Source organism: Phascolarctos cinereus, unplaced genomic scaffold (assembly GCF_003287225.1).
Source record: "Phascolarctos cinereus isolate Bilbo 61053 unplaced genomic scaffold, phaCin_HiC Scaffold_3;HRSCAF=262, whole genome shotgun sequence".
Lineage (NCBI taxonomy): Eukaryota > Metazoa > Chordata > Mammalia > Diprotodontia > Phascolarctidae > Phascolarctos > Phascolarctos cinereus.
In genome coordinates, this window is record NW_027555736.1 from 75,694,451 (window position 1) to 75,718,330 (window position 23,880).

The window sequence follows — 23,880 nt, forward strand, 5'->3', positions numbered from 1 at the left end:
GGAGCCTTAAATTCCAGCCTGCGAGTTTGTATTTCATCTTGGACATATTTTGAGAGACATGGCCAGCCTTAGGAAAATAATTTTGGTAGATTAGGGAGGGAAGAGACTGAAATCGGTAACATCAGTTAAAACTGAGGCTCCTGCAATTGCCCAAGCAAGTGATAATGAGAGCCTGAGCCACAATGAGACAGGAAGAAGTGGGGAGGAGGCAGAATTGACAGAACTTGATATCTAGTGTGATGGGGGTTGGATAACTCTGCTTTGTGTTTTAAACATGGATGTTTGAGAAGATGGTAGTGCCATCAGCAGAAATGAGGCAGTATGAGGTAGTGTTAAGGAGGGTGATAAAAAGTCCTCATTTCTAATGATTCTTCCATGGCTCAAAGTATTTTTAGAACACCTCTGGGAATTGCTGCCTATGACATATTGTTAGAACCAAGGATTTAGGACTAGGCCTTAAAGGTCCTCCTTTTACAGATGAGCACACTAAGAGAGGCAAAATGATTTTTTCAAGGTCACAGAAATGGTAAACAGAAAAGCTGGGGATTGAATCTAGATCCTGTAACTGAACACAGGGCGCTTTCCATTTCACTACACTGCACTCTCCTGGATCTCCTTGGTGGCAAATTATCATCCTTTGATGATAGTTCCAAGTTCTGAAAATAACCCAGAGTTATTTGGGCGAACTGTGGTAAGTAAACTGAGTGATCAGGTTGAGTGATATCATTTTTGGTCACAGATAAGATGTGACTTTAAGTTGGCAAGCCGTCCCATGTAACTCGTAAACTCTATAAAAACATTTCCCCAAAATGAATCCTGGAAATGTTTTTGCTAGTAGTAACACCATTGGAATAAGTGTTTAGTTCCCCAAGGAAACTATTTTGAAGGATAACACTCATTTGGATACATAAATTGTATGTGAGAGAGACAAAGGCTGATAAAAGTTATTCATTGCACCTTTACATGATGCAAATACTTCAGTACATGCACTTCTGGGTAAATTTCTCCTGTACTATCTGTATATTCTGTGTGGATGTCTCCCCTAGTGCATTTTAGACTAACTTCTGGATAAAAAGGGTTAGGGCTGGTCACTGGGAAACAAGTCTATGCATTTGCCTTTGTTTAACCCCTGGCAAAACACTAAACACAACTAGGGAAATTCTTTTTGATATTAATGGCAAATGATGACGTGTCTGTACTCGTAGGTTTTTTTCCCTAGCAATATTAGAAGTTTGAGAATTTTGTATCGATTTACCCAAAATATAATAACCATTCAGAATGAAATAGAATTTCAATTCAACAAACACTAATTTAGTCCCTACTTATGTGCAAAGCATTGTGCTACTGAGAATACAATGATAAAAACAAAAGTCTTCACTGGAAAGTAAACTATATTTTACCAGGGGTTACAAGATAATGCCCCAAATAAATGCAAGGTAATTGTCAGAGGAAGAGGATACTAACCATTACTGGGATCAGGAAAGGCTTTGCAAAGGAGTTTGCTCCTGAGCTGAACTTGTGCACAGGTGTTTGGGGGGGGTAGGAGGCATATGCATTAGATGACTTCTCAGTAATTTTTACATTTTTGAGAGTGTATATACATCTGCCAATAGTGAGTGAATAAACAACTGTGAGAGCATATAAAATCTTACCTTGTATTCCATTTCACACTATTTTCTTACCCATCCTCACCCCAACTCTTCAGATATGATGGGAGAGAAAAAATAGAGATGCTGAAATTATTGTATTTTTTAATAATAGCAGATGGATAGCTTTACTGTTAACACAAGCATCTTTTCTCCAGTGCTTTGGGCAGAATATGATTTCAAAAGGGACAAATATCATCAAGGGTGAGCATGTATCAGAGCTATAACTAGCAATTCTGATCCCCTAGTTGTTAGTCTTCCCCCCCACCCCAATTAGTTTGTACTTTATCAATGTATTCATTTATGTGTGCATTCTGTTCTCTACCTCCATCTCCCCCATCCCAGGGAGAATGTAAGTTCTCTGAGGGAGGTGTTTTGCCTGTGTTTTGGTATCCCTAGCACCTAATGCGTACCTTGCACATAAGAGGTGCTTAATGTTTGTTGAATGAATGAATGAATGAATGAATGCATAAAAGAATGTCTTTCTTGGTGAAACAGGATCCAAATTGTTACAATTTCTTGGTTACACCTGTTACAATAAAAAAAAAAGACTTGACCTTGTCATCTCATCAAGGGACAATATATCTTCTTTTGTGGGGCAAAATCCTATAAAAAAAAATCACTATAATCATTGCTACCAATTTCATACCTTCCACCAGGAGTTTGTTGCTATATGACTCTCCGAAAAAAAGTGCACCCTTGTAAGTTTAATCTGCATTACTGACATATGCTGTATATTTCTTGTCTAGAAATCAACAAAATAAGCCATAATTTTTTAGTATTTCTCACTTTCCAAAGTATAAATGCTCATACAAAAAATTTAACAATTGGTTTCTTGGAAGAGCTAGCGTGACCCGGCTCCAGCCCCATTCAATTTAGATCCTGACGCCACCCCTCACCTGTAACTATTCTCTTCAAGATTACCAATGGTCTCTCAACTCCTAAACTGTGTTTTAGTCTTTGTTTTATTTTGAGTTCTTCTCCTCTCTACAGCTTTTGGCACTGTTGGCCACCTCCCTTTCTTAGGCATGCTTTGCATCCTAAGGCTTCCACTGTTTCTTCTCCTGGTTTGACTGGTTCCTTTTGTCTCCTTTACTACTCTCAGCCTCCAGTTCTCATCCCCTTAGGCTTCTTGTCTCTGTATATTCTTTTCACAGGTGATTTCATATGCTCCAGTGGGTTCAAGTGTCATCTCTCTCTCCTTTTCTGTATGCTTTCCATTAGTAATCTCATACACTCCACTGGGTGCAAGTATCATCTCTACACATGTAGCACCCAAATGTATATATCCAGTATGAATCATCCTTCTGAACTCTCGCCCCACATCACCAACTACCTGTTGGGCATTGTTAAATGATAACCCATTGCTATATGGAATTCAGCATATTCAAAACAGTGAACAAAGTGCTTGGCCTGGAATCAAGAAAACCTAAGTTCAAATCTAGCTTAACTTACTAGCGGTGTGATCCTGGGCAAATTGCTTCATCTGTTTGCCTCAGTTTCCTTAACTATAAAGTAGGAATTATAATAGCTAGCACCTATGGTTGTGAGAAATATCATTGATAATGAAATATTTGTAAAGTGCTTAGTATAGTGCTTGGCACATAAATAGACATTTAATAAATGCTTATTCTCTTGCCTTCTTATCCCTTCCTCCTTCCCATCCCTCTTCTAAACTTCCCTATAGCTTTCAAAATATATCTTTTGTTTTTAAATCACCTAAATTTTTCACTACATCCCTCCCCCCTCCTCCCAGAGAGCCACCCCCTATTACAAAGAATAAAATGAAAAAAAAAATCAGAAAAACTAAACACATTGATCAAATCCAACATTAAATGCAGTGTTCTATAGCCTTCATTCTTTACCTCTGCAAAGAAGGAACGTGCATTCACATATCTCTTCTTTTAAGGCCATTATAATTTTGCATCTTCATTGACCATCTTCTCACCATCAGCCTTGTCACCAGGACAAGAAATCATGCGCTGAGAAGACTTAACCCTTTCATCTCTACAACTTCTGCTCTGGGGTCCCACTGGTTTCACTGATGTGTGACAGCCTGCTCTCAGAGCTTATATTTCAGATGTGTTCCCAACATACTTTACTATACTCTCCAGATATCTTTCTGAGAGCTGGTTAATTGCCTTGCCCTTCTCCCACCCATCTTTGCAATTTGGAACCATAATCAAATCAATAATGCCGTTATTAGAGTCTACCAGTCTATTCTCCTATTGCTCCACTCATCCACTTAGTAACTGTACAAACCAAAATCACCACCACCATCACCACTCTCCTATATGTGTTGTCTCTCCCTATTAACATATAGGCTCCTTGAAAGCTAATGTCTTCACCTTCATTTTTATATCTCCAGAACAGCACATTGCTTGCCACATAGTACTTAATGTTTTTTCGTTCATTCCTTTATTCATTTTTAATTTCTTGTTCTATCCATTCATATTATAGTTTTAGTGTATATTTTCTCCCTGATTTAGCTTATTTCACTTTGCATTAAGTTCATTTAACTCTCCCCATGTTTCTCTTTATTGACCAAATTTGTCATTTTTTACAGTGTAGTAATATTATTCATGTGCCACAATTTCTTTTGCCATTCCCCAGTGGATTGGCATCTATTTGGTTTCCAGTTTTTTGTTAGTACTATAAGTGCAGCTATAAATATTTTGGTGTATATATGACCTTTCTTTTTATCCCTGGCTGCCTTGGTGAATATACCTTGAAATACCATCTCTGGTCAGTGGGTATGAACATTTTAGTCTTTTCACAAACTGTGTGATTCCAAATCTCTTTCCAGAATGGCTAGACCAATTCAGAGCTCCACCAATAATATTAGTATGTCTGTTTTCTCACAACCCCTCCAACTTTGACTATGCCCATCTTTGTTACCATCTTTGTTCCTTTTAACAATTTACTGGATGTGAGGTATTCTTTTGGTCATTATTTTACATCTTTGGCCATCTTCTGTCCAGCAGCCTTGTCACCAAAACCAGAAACTATGTCCTCAGAATGGTTTGATTTGCATTTCTCTTAATTTGGAGTAATCTTTCATATGGTTGTTAATACTGTGCAGTTCTTTTGAGAACTGTTTATTCACATCTTTTGATGTTGAGAAAAATGAAGCTCAGAAAGTGGCTGGATTAATTTTCTATTGGCAAATTGCTCTTGGTCTGTTAGTTGCCTCTTCAGAGATGTTTGACACAAAAATTTATTTCTAATATATCGTTTTTCTTTTAATCTGAGTTGTTGACTTTATTAGTGAAAAAGTATTTCAATTTCATGTAACAAAAATGTTTTATCTATCCTATTTTTGGTTAAGAATTTTCCCCCTATCTGTAGTTGTGAAAGTTCTCTATTTCCGTGGTCAGCAGTATCCTTCAAGAGCTTTACAACCTCTGAGTCATCTTTGACTCTTTCCTCTCTCTCACGCCCTTAATATCTTGATTCTTTCATGTCACTCACCTCTGTTCCTTTTTTTACATATACTACCTTAGTTTAGGCTCATAATACCTCTTACCTGTAGTATTATAGTAGTGTCATAATTCATCTCCTTGTTTAAGTTTTCTACTTCATGCACCAGCCAGATCTTGATGTAGTATTCCAATGCTTTCCCACAAATTTTCTTTTTCTTTGCTAGGCAATGGGGTTACACAGGGTCACACAGCTAGTGAGTGTCGAATGTCTGAGACCGATTTGAACTCAGGTCCTCCTAATTCCAGGGCTGGCACTCTATCCACTGGACCACCTAGCTGCCCCCCACAACTTGTCAATAGCTCTTTCAAGTAGCTTCTGCCATGATGGTGTTTCACATCTGTCCTTAAGAGTATTCTTTGATAATATCATTCTGTGTACAGGTCCTAAAATGTTATACTTTCTACCAAATACTATTGGGGAATGTGTTCATTCATGAAATTTATAGCCAATATGCGATTTTATTCTTATTCTGATTTGGTATCATTGGTCCACTACTTGGATTCATGCTGCTAAATTTCAAGTTAAATATGCCCATCTTTTTCTGAAAATCCTTTGAGATATTAGTGATGCTATTAATTTCTTTATTAAGTATAATTTCTGGAGTTTGAAAATCTGGAGATTTTTAGTTACCTCAGGATCTTCAACTCTTTCCTCTTTATATTTTTAGTGGCTCCTTGATTTCATCTGTTATTTTGCCTAATCTAGGTTTAGAAATGAAAGGGGTGTGTGTGTTTAATGCTTGCTCTCTGTAGTTGGCAATATGTTGTATAACTTAGGGCTTAAGGTACCATTAAAAAATATTGCCTATAACTAGTGATATTTGTTTTCCATTTTGTTAGGATATACTGCTACATAATGCAAGTATTCATATCCTCAGTCCATTTATGAACATTCACAGTTTGCCTACTTTAGTGGTCTGTACTGAAACATTTCTAGCAGGTGTGGTTTTGGTATTTTTTTTTATTTATTTTAATCTGTTTTGGCTTCTTCTGGTACCAGAACAGAAAGGAGAGACACCCTGCTGTCTTCCATGTTACACTGATCATCACATTGGTTTCCAGGAGGATAAGCCTACAATCCTATGCCACTCCATATTTCTTAGATTTATAACACAAGCGTCACCATGCTCTTAACCCAAATAGTAGAACTTTCAAAGCCCACTTGGCTAGAACTTCAGAGTTCTCATCAGGCCTTCAATAGCTAGTTGATTAGTTTCAGGGCACACAGACTCCTTGCTATGCTGCACCCTCGTTGGCATTCTCTTATTGTGTTTTCTCCTATGTAAAATGAAGGGATTAGATTAGATGACCTCTAAGAATCTTTACAGCTTTAATGTTCTGTGATTCCTCAGTCTCATCAAGACTTTTGAAGTATAAGAGACCATATGCTACTAGTAAAGAAGCATTGATTAGACACACATTTAAATGTTTTTTTTAATGAAAACCCAACGATTCTGATTTACTCATTTTGATATTTCTCAAATATTTTTCTATGGTTCACATCTTAAATTATGCATATATTGTCTTTTATGAAGTAATATACTTTTAGCATTCAAAAATTAAATAAATAAAAATAAATTTTGCCACTGAAAATTGCAATTTACTTTAAATAGAAAATGTAAAAACTAAACCAAGAATCTTATAAACACTTCTAGTGTAATGTTACCAATATACTTTAAGTTGTCTTTTAATTCTTAAGAGATTTTAATAATTCAATTTAGTTGCAAACATGTTTATACATCAGCAGCAACAAACTGCATTAATGGGGTCTCCAACTCTCTTCACCAATATAATCTTGCTATAGGCATCATTTTGTATTATCTCTATCAAAGAGGAAAAATTACTTCATTAAGAAATGATATAGGGATGTTAATACAAACACAGTGGTTCTAGACATATATAAAAATTCTAACCAGTTCTCTGTGTTTCAGTAAACACATTTTCCAATTTCATAGTGGAAATAAAACACTTTTCCCCCTCTCCACACACCTAGCATGGGCTCAAGCCTGCCCCAAGACTCAATTCACAGAATCTTGAGATAGTGCACTTCTAAGAGGCACACATTCATAGTTTGGTAAATTCCCTCCAGAAGATTCCAGGGGAACATATGAAGTGTGCCCCTCTCTGCTTGTTGTGTTTGTGGCCTGCTGAGACCCAATGAATGAGAGATTTCTCCTGTCCCCCTGTTGTGTAAAGTTGATCAGAGCTTCCTGCTCTGGATTTATGTCTAAGAGTCCATTCTACTGGGCCCTTAACAACAACAACAACAAACAATAACAACAACAAAACACTTATTCTAATAAGTCACTAAGTAACATTTCAGAAAATAGTGGTGTTCTTCTGTAGCATGTGAAATTCAAGGACATACATATGATGGCATACTTCATAAACCTCTGGCCATACTCCTTTCACACTTTCCTGTCCCACTAGACAGGCTTCCCCAGTGTAATCACCGGAGATGAAAAGGGTGGAATTTTGATGGAGTAAACATGAAGGAACCCTCCCACTGAAGAAGGTAGGCTTGAGATTTAAAGACTTACATCTCCTTCATCCCCACTGAACCTTGAGAACAGGTCAGAGTTTATGGGACTTCTTCCTGGGTATTGACACTTCCTGCTCTTTAAAAACTCCCAAAGGGAGACTCCTGCCACAGTCTGAACAGGTATTTGAACATTTGTATTGGAAAGATAAATTGTGAGTATTTAATCCTGCTGTATTTCTATGTTTCTAAGTAAATTATCCTTGTTCCCTTGGGCCTTCATCCCATCAGAGCATCTTCCAGCTGGCAGGGCAGTAAGCCAGTGGCCCCAACACCAACCTCATATCAGCAATGTGAAGGCTTCCCTATATGAGAATAGTTCAAAGTTACCTCTTTACTAGAATTATAACTGCTGACTTTCAAGCAGAGTTTTTACTGCCTTTGGGACTGTTTCCCCCACCCCCTCAGGGACTTTTCAGCAACTCCAACGGGTACTCCAGGGTGTCCCTGTACTCTTCCTCAAAGAACACAGTGTGAATTACCAGAGTGCAAGACTTCTTGGGGGAGTCACTGACTGGGCTATAAATACGTTCCCTGATTTGAAGACAAGCACGGCTCCTAGAGCATCAAAACTCAGAACAGGGAAGCTTCTTTTTCTTCCTATGGGGAATCCAGGAAGTTGCCTTTTAGATACCATGCAAGAATTTAACATTTTAGACACTGGTTTCATTTGCTTCTTTTCATTGATGACGAACCAAGGAAGCCAAATAGATCCAAATAGATAATATGTTATTTGGATATGCATGAATGTAAACAGCTAAGGCAAATTCTGTCTGGGGAAATTCAGAAGAATGAATACCAGTTTGATACACAGCATTGGTTATTGACTGTAAATCAGTATATGGCAGCTGGATAGGAAATCCTGAAACCTGAAAAAAATAACAACCATGAAAACAATTTGGAAATACTATACAAAAAATCAGGTGCTACATTTCACAGAATTACAGAACCTCAGAGTTCAGTTGAAAGGTATCTTAATGACACTCAGTCCAACAACCCATGTATCTTGATGAGTTATTTTCCAACCTTTTCTTGGGGGGAGGGGGAACTTGTTATGCCCCCAAATAGCCCATTCCATTTTTAGATAGCTCTAATGGTTAGAAAGTTCTCTTTGAGTTCACTCTTCACCACTTCTACTAATGGCTCCTAGCTCTTTCCTTGGGCACAAAACAGAACAATTCTCTCTCTTTCATGTGACAGCCTATCAAATACTTGAACACATCTATCAAGTGTTCAACACATTTATCTATCTATATCTTCTCTTTTTCAGGTTAAGTATTCTTCAACTGATCCTTACCTGGCATGAATTTGAGACCTTTCACCATTCTAGCTGCCGTCCTCAGGATGTTCCCTACTTATCCATCTCCTTCCTAAAATGCAGCCCCCAGAATTGCACATAACATTCCAGATGTGCTCTGACCAGGCCACTAAAATTGCCTGATCTTTTCCAGACAAATTGCTGTCTAGCCATATCCTTCTCCATTTGTCTTTGTGAAGGTGTTTTTTTTTTTAAAACCCAAATGGAAGACTTTAGAATCAATTCTATTAAATGGTATTTTATTAGATTCAGCCCAGTGCTCTAGCCCTGGGGTCTGTGAATTTAAAAATAAATTGTTTTTGGATAACTGTATTTCAGCATAATTGGACTCCTTTTTAATCTTACATATTTTATTTTGTGTGTTTAAATACATCATTCTAAGAAAGGAGTCCACAGACTACCAAAGGGATCCACAACATAGAAAAAATGAAGAAGCTCAGCTTTGACCCTTCAAGATCATAGGGTCATGGACCGGGAGCTGGAAGGGAGCTCAAGGCTATCTCATCCAGCCTCTCATTCTGGATTGTCATCATGCTGCCTCAGAATCTGATAAGAATGCTAGCCATCCTTTTACAGAAGTCACTGACAAATAAAATGTGAACATAGGGCCAAGTCCAGATCCCTGGGGAGCTCCACTGGAGACTTCCTACATTAAGAATAACTATTCATTAGGTCTAGCCATTTAACCAGTTCCAAATGCATGTCATTGTACTATTGTTTAGCCTAAATCTCTCCATCTTTCCTACAAAAAAAGCATGAGAAACTTTGCCAAACGATGGCTAAAATGTAGGTAAACTCTTTTACAGCATTCCCCTGATTTACCATTCCAGTAACCCTGTGAAAAGAGGGCAATGAAGTTATTCTGGCATGACCTATTCTTCATGAGGACATACTTACTGGCTCTTTATGATCACCATTTCAGTTTCTAGATATTCACTAACCACCCCTAATAATTTTCTATCTAATCAATTCCCTGATCATTTTCATTATTGACTCAAAGAAATAAAATAATGCACTGAAATATTTAGTGCTTTGGGAGGAGTTTAGGATGAGGCAACTTGAAAAAGTCATTAATTTGCCAGCACTATATGTAATTCCATATGCTACTTACTTCAGGTATAATAATTATAAATGACCTATTAGAATTTCATCAGACAGATAGCAAATATAGTTGTATTGTCTATGAACTTGAGTCATAGATCTTGTCTAAGCAGCCTATCAAAAGTGTAGGTTCCCAGGCACTAATTGGAACTAAAGAGATCAGCTGAGATAATACACAGATAGACAGATGGACATAGATAGATAGATAGAGGAAAAGAGAGAGAGAGAGAGCATTTATTGAATGCCTACTATCCAGGCACTGTATTAAGTTCCTAGTTTACAAATACAAGTAAGGCAATTCCTGCCCTCAAGGAACTTATATTTTAATAGATAAAGAAAATATTCTAATGGGTGCTAGAAAATGGAGGCACAGGAATCTGAAGGTTCAGGAGAGGGTACCCTTGTGGGGCATGGTAAGGAGAAGGCAAGGGTGTACTGTGGAGGCCCAGGGCTAGGCAAGATAAGGCGAAAGCTCCTCTATCACAATGAAGACATCCAGAGAGTTGAGTCTTAAATTTCTGGTGGGGTGAAAATGGTGGGAGAAGAGGGCCATGTTGAATAGACAGCTGGGAAGTGAGCATGGGAATAGTATAATAGATGACATTTACACAGTGCTTTATGTTGTACACAGAATTTTATACATGTAAACTCACAGTAACCTATGGATTAGATGACAGAGACATTACTACGTTTTACAGATGAGGAAATTATGGCCCAGACAAGTTACATGACTTGTGCATGTTCATATAGCTAAGGAAGTGTAAAACTAGGATACGAACCCAGGATTCTACTGACTACAAATCCAGCACTATTTCCACTATAATATGTGGTGTTGTGAATACAGCTGGCTTCAGAGTGAGGAAGACCTAGGTCAAGTCCCATGGCTGGCATACACTGGCTCCGAAAGCTAATACTAGTCACTTAAACACCCAGTGTCCAGACAACTCTCTCAGACTATAAATTGCAGAGGAGATACCCATAAAGTACCCCATAGGGGAAACTAGGTGGTGCAGTGGATAGAGGGCTGGATCTGGAGTCAGGAAGTCTCATCCTTCTGAGTTCAAATCCAGCCTCAGACACTTACTAGCTATGTGACCCTGAGCAAGTCACTTAACCTGTTTGCCTTGGTTTCCTCATCTGTAAAATGACCTGGAGAAGGAAATGGCAAATGATTTGATTATCTTTGCCAAGAAAACTTCAAATAGGCTCACAAAGAGTCAGATACAACTGAAAAGACTAAACAACAATACCCATAAGCATCAAATGGGAAAGTTCTTTGATTTTCCTACATTGATAAAATGGCAAGCCTGGCTAATAAATAAATAATAAATAATGACAACAGAATTAATACACATTGAAAATTACTCATAAAATGTAGGAATTTTTTTTTAGTCAAAGACAAGATTTATTAAAGATTAGCCATATAGGCCAGACTCTTAAGGAATCTGAACATGTGTGACACTCATAAGGACAAGTGGGCATGAGGAAGTCTCAGCCAGTAAATGTTTTGAAGGGAAAAAAGAACTATTAAAAATAGGGTAGAGTCAAGGCAAAGAAGACACTACCTGCCAGCTGCCTCCTTTTTCTTTTCCCATTGGTGTAAATGCTACCCAAGGAGTCCCTAAATTGTAATTGGTGGGGGGGGGAGGTTCAGAGATCTGTTTATTTTGCATTTAACAAAAGTTAAATATGCCTTTTTCTGATATTTTGCTGTCTGTAGAATAACTTGTGGATATTTTTTCTCCACAGAAAATCCTCTCCATTCACTGGGCACATGTTTTAGTAGTTCCTATGAATACTATCCTATGCTGAACACTCCCCTCCAACTAGACTGACAAGGGCTAAGATTGCCTAGTCCAACAAGGTTCCACATACTCAAGTGACCAGTTTTGCTAGATCCTTATCAAAGAGGTGAGAAGCCCACTCTATTCCTGAACTTTTTTAGCCCCTGGTCTTACAGAACACTTTACTTCCGGGCCCTGTCCTTGGGGAGAGGCTCCTTGTTTGAGAATTTATAGTTCGTATATTTCAAATATTTCAATAAACAGTTTCAAAGAGAGGCTCCTCGAAGTGTTCCTTCTATGAAGTGTCACATTACATTTGGAATGGATTACCTCAGTACAGTGGAAAGAGTGCCGGATCTGGAAGAATCATCTTCCTGAATTCAAATCTGGCCTCAGACTCTTACTAGCTGTGTGACCCTGGGAAAGTCACTCAGTTTCCTCATCTGTAAAATGAACTGGAGAGTAAATGGCAAACCACTCCAGTATCTTTGCTAAGAAAACCCCAAATGGGGGGGCAGCTAGGTGGTGCAGTGGATAGAGCACCAGCCCTGGATTCAGGAGGACCTGAGTTCAAATCTGGCCTCAGACACATAACACTAGCTGTGTGACCCTGAGCAAGTCACTTAACCCCATTGCCTAGCCAAAAACAAAAACAACCCCCCCCCAAATTGGGACATAAAGAGTTGGATACCACTAAAAATGACTGAAAAACAACAAAATCTCAGTATTTGCATGACTTTTGATGCATTGGGGCACCTGGCTGCCTAAGCCATATTAACAATCTTTTCAGGATTATTTAGAATTCCATTTAGTAACTAACAGAGTAAATAAAATTAATTTTACAAATGCATGTAAGCCTATACTTACCCAATAAAATTGTAGTAGTCTTTCAAATTCACTTTCATCTTCAATGGAAACAAGACTCCCAGTTCCAAGTTCTAATTTAGGAAGAATTTGCCTCAAAATAGCAGTGCATTGTCGATTCCAACGAGTAGGCTGCTTGGGTCTCCATTCCATCAATTTACATTTTAAGGTTCTTTCGATCCTGAGTCGAAGGTAGAAAGATTGGTTATTATGAGCATTACGCTAGGAAGGGGTACCGAATTTGGATTTAGATGGCCTCAGTTTGAGTTCTGGGTTACCTTAATAATGATATGATCTTGGGCAAGCCATTTTGTGGGCTTCATTTTTCTCACCAGAAAAATTAGATATTTGGACAGATAATCTCTCCCCTAGACTTTATGACTCACTACTACAAAACTATAATTGATACATATTATGATTTTTATCATGAAATAACGAACATTGGTTCTAGCATTAGACCTCAGGAGGGTACAGGCATCTTCCTTATTTTCTGAGTCATCTCCCCCCTTTTTCATAGTAGCCATAGTGGGGAGAATTAGGCTCATGTCTGTACATGATATTCTGAATTAGGTAAAAAAAAAAGTATCAATAAAACTTATTTTTAAAATGTTCTGAATTCAGGCCTGACTTCTGTGACCATCTACCAGCAACCATATAGCCTAGAACAACTGCTGAAGCATTCTCTCTCCTTTTGCCAGATGCACTTAATCTCGCTGGGATCAGCCATCCAGCCTGAGGGTCACATGAGTCCAGCACAACAGCTGTTAGGTTTGTTCTATGTTTTATGTGTCTAAGGATGCCCGGGGTGGGGGCAGGGCAACTTTGTATTTAGCTGGTTATCAAACCCAAAAGATTTTTTAAAAATTGAAGATCAAATATAAGCTTAAAAAATCAATTTGTTTTCTTAAGAGTAATATGAAGTACTTATTTTGCTTAACTATTAAATCAAGAAGAAACTTATAAAAACCCTAATAATGATGATAATAATAAAACTTTTCAGTTTTATTATAATTATTTATTGTATAATAATAAAACCCTATATTATGGTGAGTTAAAAGAAGCAGATAAGCAGAAAAGAAAGATAAAGGGTAGAAGCATAGAGATAGAATGGAAGAAATAATGCTCTCCATTTTTGTTGCTCAGTTGTGTCTGACTCTTCATGACCCCATTTGGAGTATTTCTTGGCAAAAATACTGGAGTGGTTTGCCATTTCCTTCTCCAGCTGATTTTGCAGATTAGGAAACTGAGGCAAACAGGGTTAAGTGACTTGCCTAGGGTCACACAGCTAGTGTCTGAGGCTGGATTTGAACTGTCAGTTCTAGGCCCAGTGCTCTATCCATAGCACCATCTAGATCTCACATTTACATCTACTTTACTTCCTTTATTCAACTGAATTGAATTCAATAAATATTACTAAGTACCTACCATGTGTAAGGAACTATGTTAGGATTGAGATAAAAAAAAGAAATATGTCAGAGTTATAGTATCACAGTATTACATATTTAGAATTAGAAGACAACCAATCCTTCCCCTCAATGTTTATGGTAACAGGAATAAAACATGTAAACAAGTAAAGTAGAATATGATAAGGGAAAAACAGACAATTAGAAACAAAATTCTGAAATAAAATGTGAGGAGGAAGAAATAACTTTCAACTGAGAGGATCAGGGAAAGCTCGCCAGAGAGCTTGCCACCTGAGTTGGAAACTGAAAGGGGAGGAGTGGAGATAGGGAAGAAGGGCATCCCAGGTAAGGGAAATTCACCTATGTGAATTCAGAGAGGTGGGAAAAGTCAGGATTAGATTGGGAATTTATTGGGCAGTTTGGTTGGAATACAGCATAAGACTGAAAGGTGCAGGAGGCTGGAGTCAGACAGTAGAAGCTGAAATGACAATTGAAGGTCTTTATAATTTATTTTATTGGCAATGGAAAACCATCAAAGGTTTTTGAGCTGGGGAGTGACATAGTCAGACCTTTGCAATAGAAGATATGATGGCCACTGTGTGAAGCGTAGATTGGAAAGAGGAGAGACTGGAGGCAGAGAGATCACAGAATCACAGAATTCAGTTAGAAGGGACCTCAAAGACTACCTAGTTCAATTCATACTAGAAATGAATGCTCACAACAAACTTGATAAGCATTCATTTAGCAACAACTGCAACACTGTACACAGAAAGAACCACAAAAAAAAAAATCAAAAGTGAATGTCGCAAAACTATCGAGAATAAGCATGGCTTGAAAGGAGAGAAAGGAGAAGACATTCCCACCCTGCCCCTCTGCAGAAGAGAGAGGTCTACAAGTGTGGCACATTGCACATATTCTCTGACTTTTTTGATGTATTGAGCTGTTCTGCTGTTTTATCCCTCTTTTTTTGTCTTTAAAATATTATTTGTTATTTGGGATGGCTTAGGGGAGGAGAGAAGAGCAGGGCGAGATTTGGTGGTGTAAAATAAAATACATCACCATATAACAAAATACATCAATAAAAACTTATTTAAATATTTATGTGCTAATCACAAATAAATTGCTTATGCCACATCCTACTGTTTACTTGTCATCAGCTATCCCTTATATGAAATCCTAAATAGCAGTTCATATTAGTATTTTTGGCAAAGTATAACAAGAAAAAGGTTCCCTGCATGCTGCCTGAATGTGAAAAGGCATTGCCATATTTGTAAAGGGCTGATAAAGTAATAATAGCAAGGACAGGAAATAGCCTCTGAATGATTAAAACAATGACTAAGTGCTTCTAAAATTTTTACACAAAAAATTTAAAAGTAGCATTTGAGTTTTCAGCCATTCATCATTCATTAATTTGGCAAGCATTTGTTAAGTGCCTAGAATAACCATACCAAATGGTGATGGTAGAAAAACAAAAACCAAACAATACCTCTCTCTAAAGGACTTTTACTTTATTGAGCAAAGGCAACATGTACGCAGATAAGTATATATGTATATGAATAGATAGATGCTTACATCTATATTGTCTACATATGTATGCATATGTATGTTTATATATGTAAATATACACACTTATATTTTGCACTTTGAAAGTACTTTATATGTATATGTGTGTGTATACATGTATATGTGTGTATTATGTACATATACACATATTTTATATATATATATAAGTTCTAGCAAGCGAGACCCAGAAAGGGCTTTGTTGAGGAAGGAAGCTTAGTGGCCAACAAGGTGGAGGTGAAGAGGGACCACATTCCAGGCCTGGAGAAGAGCCTGTGACATGCATATGGAGGTGGGTGATAGAATGCCACATATGATGAAGAGCAGGCAGGCCAGTTTGGCTCGATGCAGCCAATAAGCAAAGGACAGGGATGTGTAATAAGCTTGGAAAGATTGATTTTTCCAATTTGGTCTCTCTCTATTATCTCTTGCTGTTGTGGGAAGGAAGAGAACTTTCTATATTTGGTTTCTAGCAGGAGACAGAAGTCTGAAATGGGACCCCAAACAGTATATCCTAGAAAACGTGGTTAGAGAGAGAACCCATTAGTAGTGGAACTAATCAGAATTGCTGTAGGATTTCCTCTAGCATTGTTTAGCAGCACAGAAACAAGAGTGGAGAAAACAGGAATAATCCAGGGTTGGAGTTTGGAAAAGGATTAACAATAACAGGACAATGGGGCCAAGGATTCATGGGTAGAAGACAATGTAAAACTGAAATGATTATTAATAACAGACTCTGAAAGGAGGAAAGTGGAGCCAAAGCAGAGATGAGGGCCTGGGAAAGCAGAGACCAATGAAGTGTTGGTTATAGTCTCTACTATCTGCCTAGCCATATCCCTGGCATTTCATATGCAAATACAGCCATAGTTTAATCCTGAAGGGATTTGGGGCTCTCCCTTATACAAGTTAACACAACCCATGTCCTGATCCCAATTCTTCCCTATCCTATCACTGTATCCTCCATAACATTGTTTAAAAAAAATGCCTTTCATATTAGGGTTCTTCCTTTCATTACTCTTATTTTCATATTTCTTGTCTTCCTTTCATACTTCCTTCATACATCTTGTTTCAATCATGAAAACCCTGCTTCCCCTGGAATACACTGCTTCCCCAGCCCTGCTCTCCAGTGTAGACATGCCTGCTCTCATCTCCTCCTCTTCTCCTTTCCCCCTACTTCTTGCTCTACATTGGCACTTCTAGATCAGTTCTATACTATCATCCCTGAGCAACCTCTCCTAGACCCTATCCAGGTCTGGTGATATCATATATGCTCCTTCTTCCCACCTCCCCATCCCACCAAGGCATTTTCTTCTATTTAAATGATTTCAGTATTTGGCTTAGTCTTCTTTTTAACCACAATCCTCTGTCCTTATACTTGGGTACTTAAATTTATATACTGATATCTCCACAAATCCCAGTTGGTTGACTTCCTCATCCCCCATTATCTGCATACTCTTGATCTCATCATTAACCACAAAATTTTATCTCCACAATCCATAACTGTGGAATTCCTCTAATTCATCATTATTTACTGTCTTTTCATCTCTATCTGTGCCTCAACCTTGCTAAAACTACTCCCTGAATTTATCAGAACCCTCTTCTCTCTCTGTTTTCTCAGGCCATTATTCCCGTTTTTTTTTCTTTCAAAGTTTATTATTAATCTTTTCAACTTTATACTACTCTCTCTCTTCAGTCCTTTGCCCTGTTGCTCTACTACTGCTAGCCCCCTTCTAATGTCAACCCCAATTTGTTCCTACCATCTTCCTTTTGCTGCGCTGCTGAACAGTGCCGGAGGAGTCATATAACAATGCTTAATGGTTCCACTAACATTTTTAGTTGCCCAATCTCAACAGGTCACTACTATTACATGCCAAAACTTTTTACTTTTCCCTGACTGGTTCTCTATCTGACTCCCCACAAAATCAGTTTTAAAACTTCTTTATTCTCAAGGCACCCACATCATCTCTTTCTCTTCTCTCTTTCTTGGAAAACGGAAAACATCCATTGTGAGTCTTCTCTCCAACTTCATATTTCAAATCACCTTAACATCATCATCCGTTTTTCTTCTCCCTTGCTCCAGTATCAGATTATGCTATGGCCCTTCTTGACAAAATCATCTCCTCTACTTATCCATTTTATTCCATCTTCCCCGGGAGCTTACTTCTTTAATCATACCCTCTGTCCCTAACTTTCATCCTCTCCTTATTCACCGATTCCTTCTCTGCAATTTGCAAACGTGCCTAAATTTTCCTAGCCTTAAAAAAAAAAGGCCTTCACTTGACCTTCTATCCCCTCAATCTAACACCCTACATTTTTCTTTCCTTTTACAGACAAACTCCTAGAAAAAGCTATTTATACTCATTGCCTCTACTTTCTCATTTTCTACTCACTTCTCAACTGCTTGCAACTAAGCTTCTGTCCCTACCACTCAAATGAAACTACTTTGCCCATGGTCACCAATAATATTTTTTATTGCCAAATTCAATGAGATTTTCTCAGCTTTCATCCTTCTTAAGCTCTTTGCAGCACTGATCACTGCTAACCCAACTCCTCCTGTTTTCCTGACACTTCTCTGTAATAGTTTTCCTATCTGTCTGACTGATGACTCTTTACAATCTCTTTTGCAGGCATCATCCTTCAGGCATACTTTCCTTTTCTTTTCTTTTCCTTTCTCTTCTTTCCTTTCCTTTTTTTCTTGCCTTCACTTTCCTTTTCCTTTTCTTTTATCCATTTTTTTTCTTTTCTTTTTATTACACTCTTGCCCTTAGTGATACCATCAGTTTCCATGGATTCAACATTTATATTGGTGACATCCATCCTTTATCTCTGCTGTACATCTGCACCTGAATGTTTTATAGCCATCTTAAAACAAAAATGTACAAACTGAACTCTTTATCTTTCTCCCTAAATCCACCCCACTCTCCTAATTTTCTATTTCTATTGAAAGCACCCTCACTTCTATCAGTTGCCCAATTTTGCAGCCTATGAGTTATCCTTGTTTCTTCAAATCCTGTCAATGTCAGTTCTATCACTAAACCTCTTGCATTTATCTCCTTTCCACTCAGACCACAATTGCCTTAGTTCAGGTGCTCATCATTTCTTGACTATATTATTATTCCAATAACCTCCAAACTGGTCATCTTGTCTTAATTATCTCCTCTCTGATCTGTCTTCCACATAGCTAACAAATGGATTTTCCTAAATTATAGTTCTGATCATGTCACTCTCTAGCTCCCAAAACTTCAGTAAATCTCTATTGCCTCTAGGACAAAAATGCAAACTCTTCTATTTGGCATGAATTAGCCCTTCACAATAGGGTTTCAGCCATTCTTTGCAGAATAATTACCCGTCACTCCAAGTCATGAACTCTTTGTTCCAATCAAACTTGCCTACTTGCTGGTCCCCCAAACTTTATATTTTAGCTCATATACTGCTGTCTATATTAATATTAAGAAATAAATGATCATTAAAATTTTGTCTTTAGCATTTTAAAGACCCAGTTATTTTACAATCGTGTAAGATATATAGTACATACCTATTTTTAAAAAAATTATGACCTGGTTACAAAGCTTCAGTATTGACTTTAGAATGGCCCATGATTTTCATGAGAAATGTCAGGTGTGCTATAAGGAGTATTTTTGTTTAACTTGGTCTATATTTGTACATATATATAACTATATAATATTAATATATAGGTATGTTTATGTATAAATACATATGAAATAAATCATGACCTTATTATATAGCTTTATTTCATGCTCCTTCCACTCATATTCTCCATATTCCAGCCAAACTACTGTACAACGATGATTGTTCTATTCCTGTCCTTTTCTGCCTCAAAATGTTTATATAGGTCATTCCCTATCCCTGGAATTGTGAGCAATAAGTGCCTTGCACATAGTAGGCACCTAACAAATGTTTGATGATTTTAATTTAATTGACTGCTGTATACATTAAGAAATACATGGTTGGACAGAACATAAATCACCACAGGCTTGTAAAATGCTCTTACTTAGTTGTGTGTGATAAAGAAGTCTAATAAACAACTTCCAGAAAATAATGAATGGTAGTTTGTAACATTCCCAAAGGGTCATACCTGTTTTTTAAATCTTCCACCATACTTTTGTTAGTATCAAAATACAGTATCTCCTTAGGCTGTAACAGAGAAAACTGGAAAGATTAGGAAACATACTACAAGATAACCTTTATATTGTAAGCATTTTAAGTGTGTTTCACCCCAGAAACAAAGTGATTCTACATATGGCAATATAGGTACATGACTATAAAAATTATGGAGGGCACAAAGGTATGTCAAAACAGCCTACCATACATAGAATTTAGATGAAAAGATTATCTTTAACTTCTATATTGTTTATCCATTTGGCCAGAAATGGAATAGAATAAGAGAGTAAATACTTAGTTAGAGTGGCCTAGTGTTTGCATTTGGCATACTTCATGGATTCCACCTTGGACTTTGAGTTTAACTAAAACCACAGGACTCAAAACTGACCTGGAGTTTTAAGTAGTGTTATATGTACGTTTATGTTCTATACTTATGAAATTATACTTTTCTGGACTATAGACAACCCGGATAAGAGGAGGAACCAGGAAATTGGTAAACCTATCACAAGCCTGGCAGGGAAACATGATATAATACTAATGGGAAATTTTTATCATCTGGACATCAATTAGAGTTCTTGCTCTGTCAAAAATAATTTATCTTTCCAAAAGAAGAAGGGAACAGCAGTTGGAGACTTGCTTCTTCTAAACAAGGAGGAACTGGCTGCTAAAGTAGAAATCATGAGAAGCAATTATTTCATCTTAGAATTCATGACAGAGGAGAGGAAAGCTTGATATAGTCTGACATGCACCCTACATTTGGAGTGAGCTGATGTTTAGCAATAATATTTGAAAGATCATGGAGAATAAGAGAGATACTACAGGACTAAGGAAAAGCAAATGTGTGGATTTTCAAGAAAAAAAAAGAGACTGGCTAGAGATGAAAAAAAGTCTAGTGAGCATAACTTCAATTCCTGGCAAAAATCTAGAATTTCTTATTAAAGAAATGATAAATGAACATCTGAAAAAAAAAGGAAGCACTGATCACAAATTGCCAGCATGGCTTTATGAAAAGCAGGTCATTCTGGACAAACATCATGCCCCTTTTTTATAGAGATGTTAAACTGATAGATAAGAAAATGCTATATACATTGTTTACCTAGTCATTTCAGTTGTGTCCGACTCTTTGTGAGCCCATTTGGGGTTTTCTTGGCAAAGATCCTGGGGTAGTTTGCCATTTCCTTCTCAAGCTCAAATGGAGGAATGATAATGGATGGACAGATGGATAGAAATAGATGAGGAAACTAAGGCAAATTAAGTGACATGCCCAAGGTCACCCAGATAGTAAAAGTCTGAGGCTGGATTTGAACTCATAAAGATGAGTATTCCTGATTCTAAGCCCAGTGGTCTAACCACTGTACCACCTAAGTTTCCCATGCTGAATTTCATGAACCCAAACAGTATTTATTAATGTTTTGGTGATGACATAGAAGTTTCAATTGCAGCACTGGAGGAGTCTGTCCTTAGTCTTATGCAGGTGAACATTTTTATCAATGACTTGGATAATATGACTATAAAAATTATGGAAGACACAAAGGTAGAATCAATAGCTATCATATTGGATGACAGAACTGGAATAGAGAAAAGACCCTGACAGGCTAGATTGTTGCACAAAATTTAAAAAAGGATGAAACTGAATAGGCATAAATGTCAAATAATAAATTTGATCTAAAAATTAACAACATAAATCCAATATGGGGGAAATGTTGCTAGACAGTAGTTATTGAGGAAAATACCTGGTAATTTTAGTGGATTATAAGCTCAATATGAGTCCTTAGAGTGATACAACCCTTCGAAATACACAATGCTATTTTCAATTGCAACACAGAGTCCAGAATGAGAGAGAAGATATTTCCTCTACACCTTGTCTGGGAAAGCCACATCTATAATACTAAGTATAGTTCTGAGAACTACATTTTAGGAAACAAATTAATAAGCTAAAGAATGTCCAGAACAGAGTGACTGATTTGGTGAAGGATTTCATGCCATGTGAGGATCAGCTGAAGGAAATGGGGATGTTTTGACTCAGTAGGGACATAAGAATATTCTTCAGGTACATGAAGGGCTATCATGGAGAGGACAGATTTGACTCATTTTGCTTGGCCCCAGAGGTCAGAATCAGGATCAATGAACAGAAGCTGTAACGATGTAGATTTCAGCTCCATGGGAGAAAAACCTCCTTATCTAAAGACAGAATAAGAAAAATCTGTATGCTGTGCAATGTGTTCCCCTTCATTAGAAGTCTTTAAGCAAAGGCTGTATAACCTCTTATCAGGCATTTTGTAGAACAGATTCTTGTTGTGTAGGAGTTGATCTAGATGGCCTCTGGAGTACCTTCCAACTCTGATATTCCTTGATTCCATGATTCTGGTCAGTTGTGTGAGAGCAGAGGGAAAAGGAAGAGTGAAAGATAATGCCAAAGCTATAAATGTGGGACTCCTAGTGAATGGTGATGCCAAAGACAGAAATAATGAATTAAGAAGGGAGGTAGAGGTTTAAGGGGCTAGATAATAAGTTCAGATATAGACAGACTGACTTTGAGGACAACAGGACAATCAGTTGGCAGTGTCCTAAAGGCATTGTTTACCTAAGGATACATGTCTGGAACTCGGACAAGAGGTCAGAACTAGAACTACAGATCTGGGAGTCATCTGCATAGAGATGGTGCTAAAGCCATGTGAGTGAATGAAACTGCCAAAGGAGATATGGCATGAAAAGAGTAAAAAAGAGATGGCTAAAGATAGACCTTTAGGGAATACTGACATTAAGGGGTTTGGAAGAGAATGACAACTCAGCACATAAGGGAGAAAGGGAACTATTAGACATGTATAGGAGTATGTGGAATCTCTGATTCTAAGAAAGGGAAGTATACTCCATAGGAGGGGTTGGTCGAGAGTGTTAAGAAGAGTCAAGAAGAATGACTGAATAAAGGTTTTTCTGTAACTTGGAGGTCTTACATGACCTTACTAACAGTAATTTCAAGACTGTGATAAGGACTAATTATATTGCAAAGGGTTGGAGAGAAAGTGGTTATTAAGGAAATGGAGTAATCAGGAGTAGACAACTTCTTCAAGAAGTTTAGCAGTAAAGATGAGAGTGATGGGATGGAGACAGGATAGATCAGAATGATCAAGACCTTTTTTTAGAGGAGTGGTAATTGGGGAGACATGAATTCATTCAAATTCATTCTAATGATTCTATCTGAAACCTTTTTTAAAATGTCACACTGTGTATACTTTCTTCTGGAAGATTTGTAATGGCCTTTAGATCAAACAATAAAGTACCTAAATTTTCATATTATAATGTGTTATAAGTTATTGTTATTAGAGGAGTCAAATTTCCTCAGGGGAGTAAATTATCAATAAAGCATTCCTACTTCTGCAACATCTGTAAAATAGAATTTATTATTAAAGCCCTAAAACAATTTCCTTATAGGTTCAATCCAAGCTCCATACTCCACTTCATTTCCCCTTTGTCATAGCCTAATCTCTTTAACCCTTTCATTCCTATTCAAATCATAAACATGCCTATTCAAAAATCTTTTTCATCTCATTTTATTCTCAATTTCTAGCCTCGTCTAAAGCAGTCCTAGACCCCAAATATTTTTTCTCCACAAAATATTTTTCTCACAATTAGGAAAACTCCTAAATTCAGCCATTCCTTCCTCTCTCCCATGAAGTCTTCTCAGATGAATTTTCTGAAGCTTAATTGTTTTCCTCACCTCATTTACTCTGACTTAGGCACTTTCATGGAGGCTTTCCATCTCTAGACCTAGAATATACTTACCTTTCACCTATTTATTACAAAAATACTTTATTATGCATTTACATATGTTCAATGTCTTTTATTTTATTTCCTTATGTTCTATTTATGTGAATCTATGTCAATGTGATGATCTTTGATTATTATCTCTTTAAAAAAGACATAATTAGCTATATGCAATTTTTTTTCTACAGAAATACAAATTAAATCCCTAATAAATTTTTTGAGACAAGTGAAAAATGTTTCTAGTCAGTTCTCAATTTTCTGAGCTAGTAGAAGGGATTATTTAAATTATATGTTAT

At 37.2% G+C, this 23,880-nt stretch overlaps 1 protein-coding gene across 1 annotated transcript in view; it reads right to left on the reverse strand.

Moving 5' to 3' along the window:
- Positions 1-6,548: 6,548 nt before the first annotated feature.
- Positions 6,549-23,880, reverse strand: part of CC2D2B (coiled-coil and C2 domain containing 2B) — a 116,397-nt gene continuing 99,065 nt past the window's right edge. The window contains 3 exon segments of the mRNA XM_078151605.1: positions 6,549-8,536; positions 12,738-12,915; positions 19,794-19,852. Coding sequence (XP_078007731.1) covers positions 8,348-8,536; positions 12,738-12,915; positions 19,794-19,852 — 426 coding nt within the window. The 3' untranslated portion in view covers positions 6,549-8,347.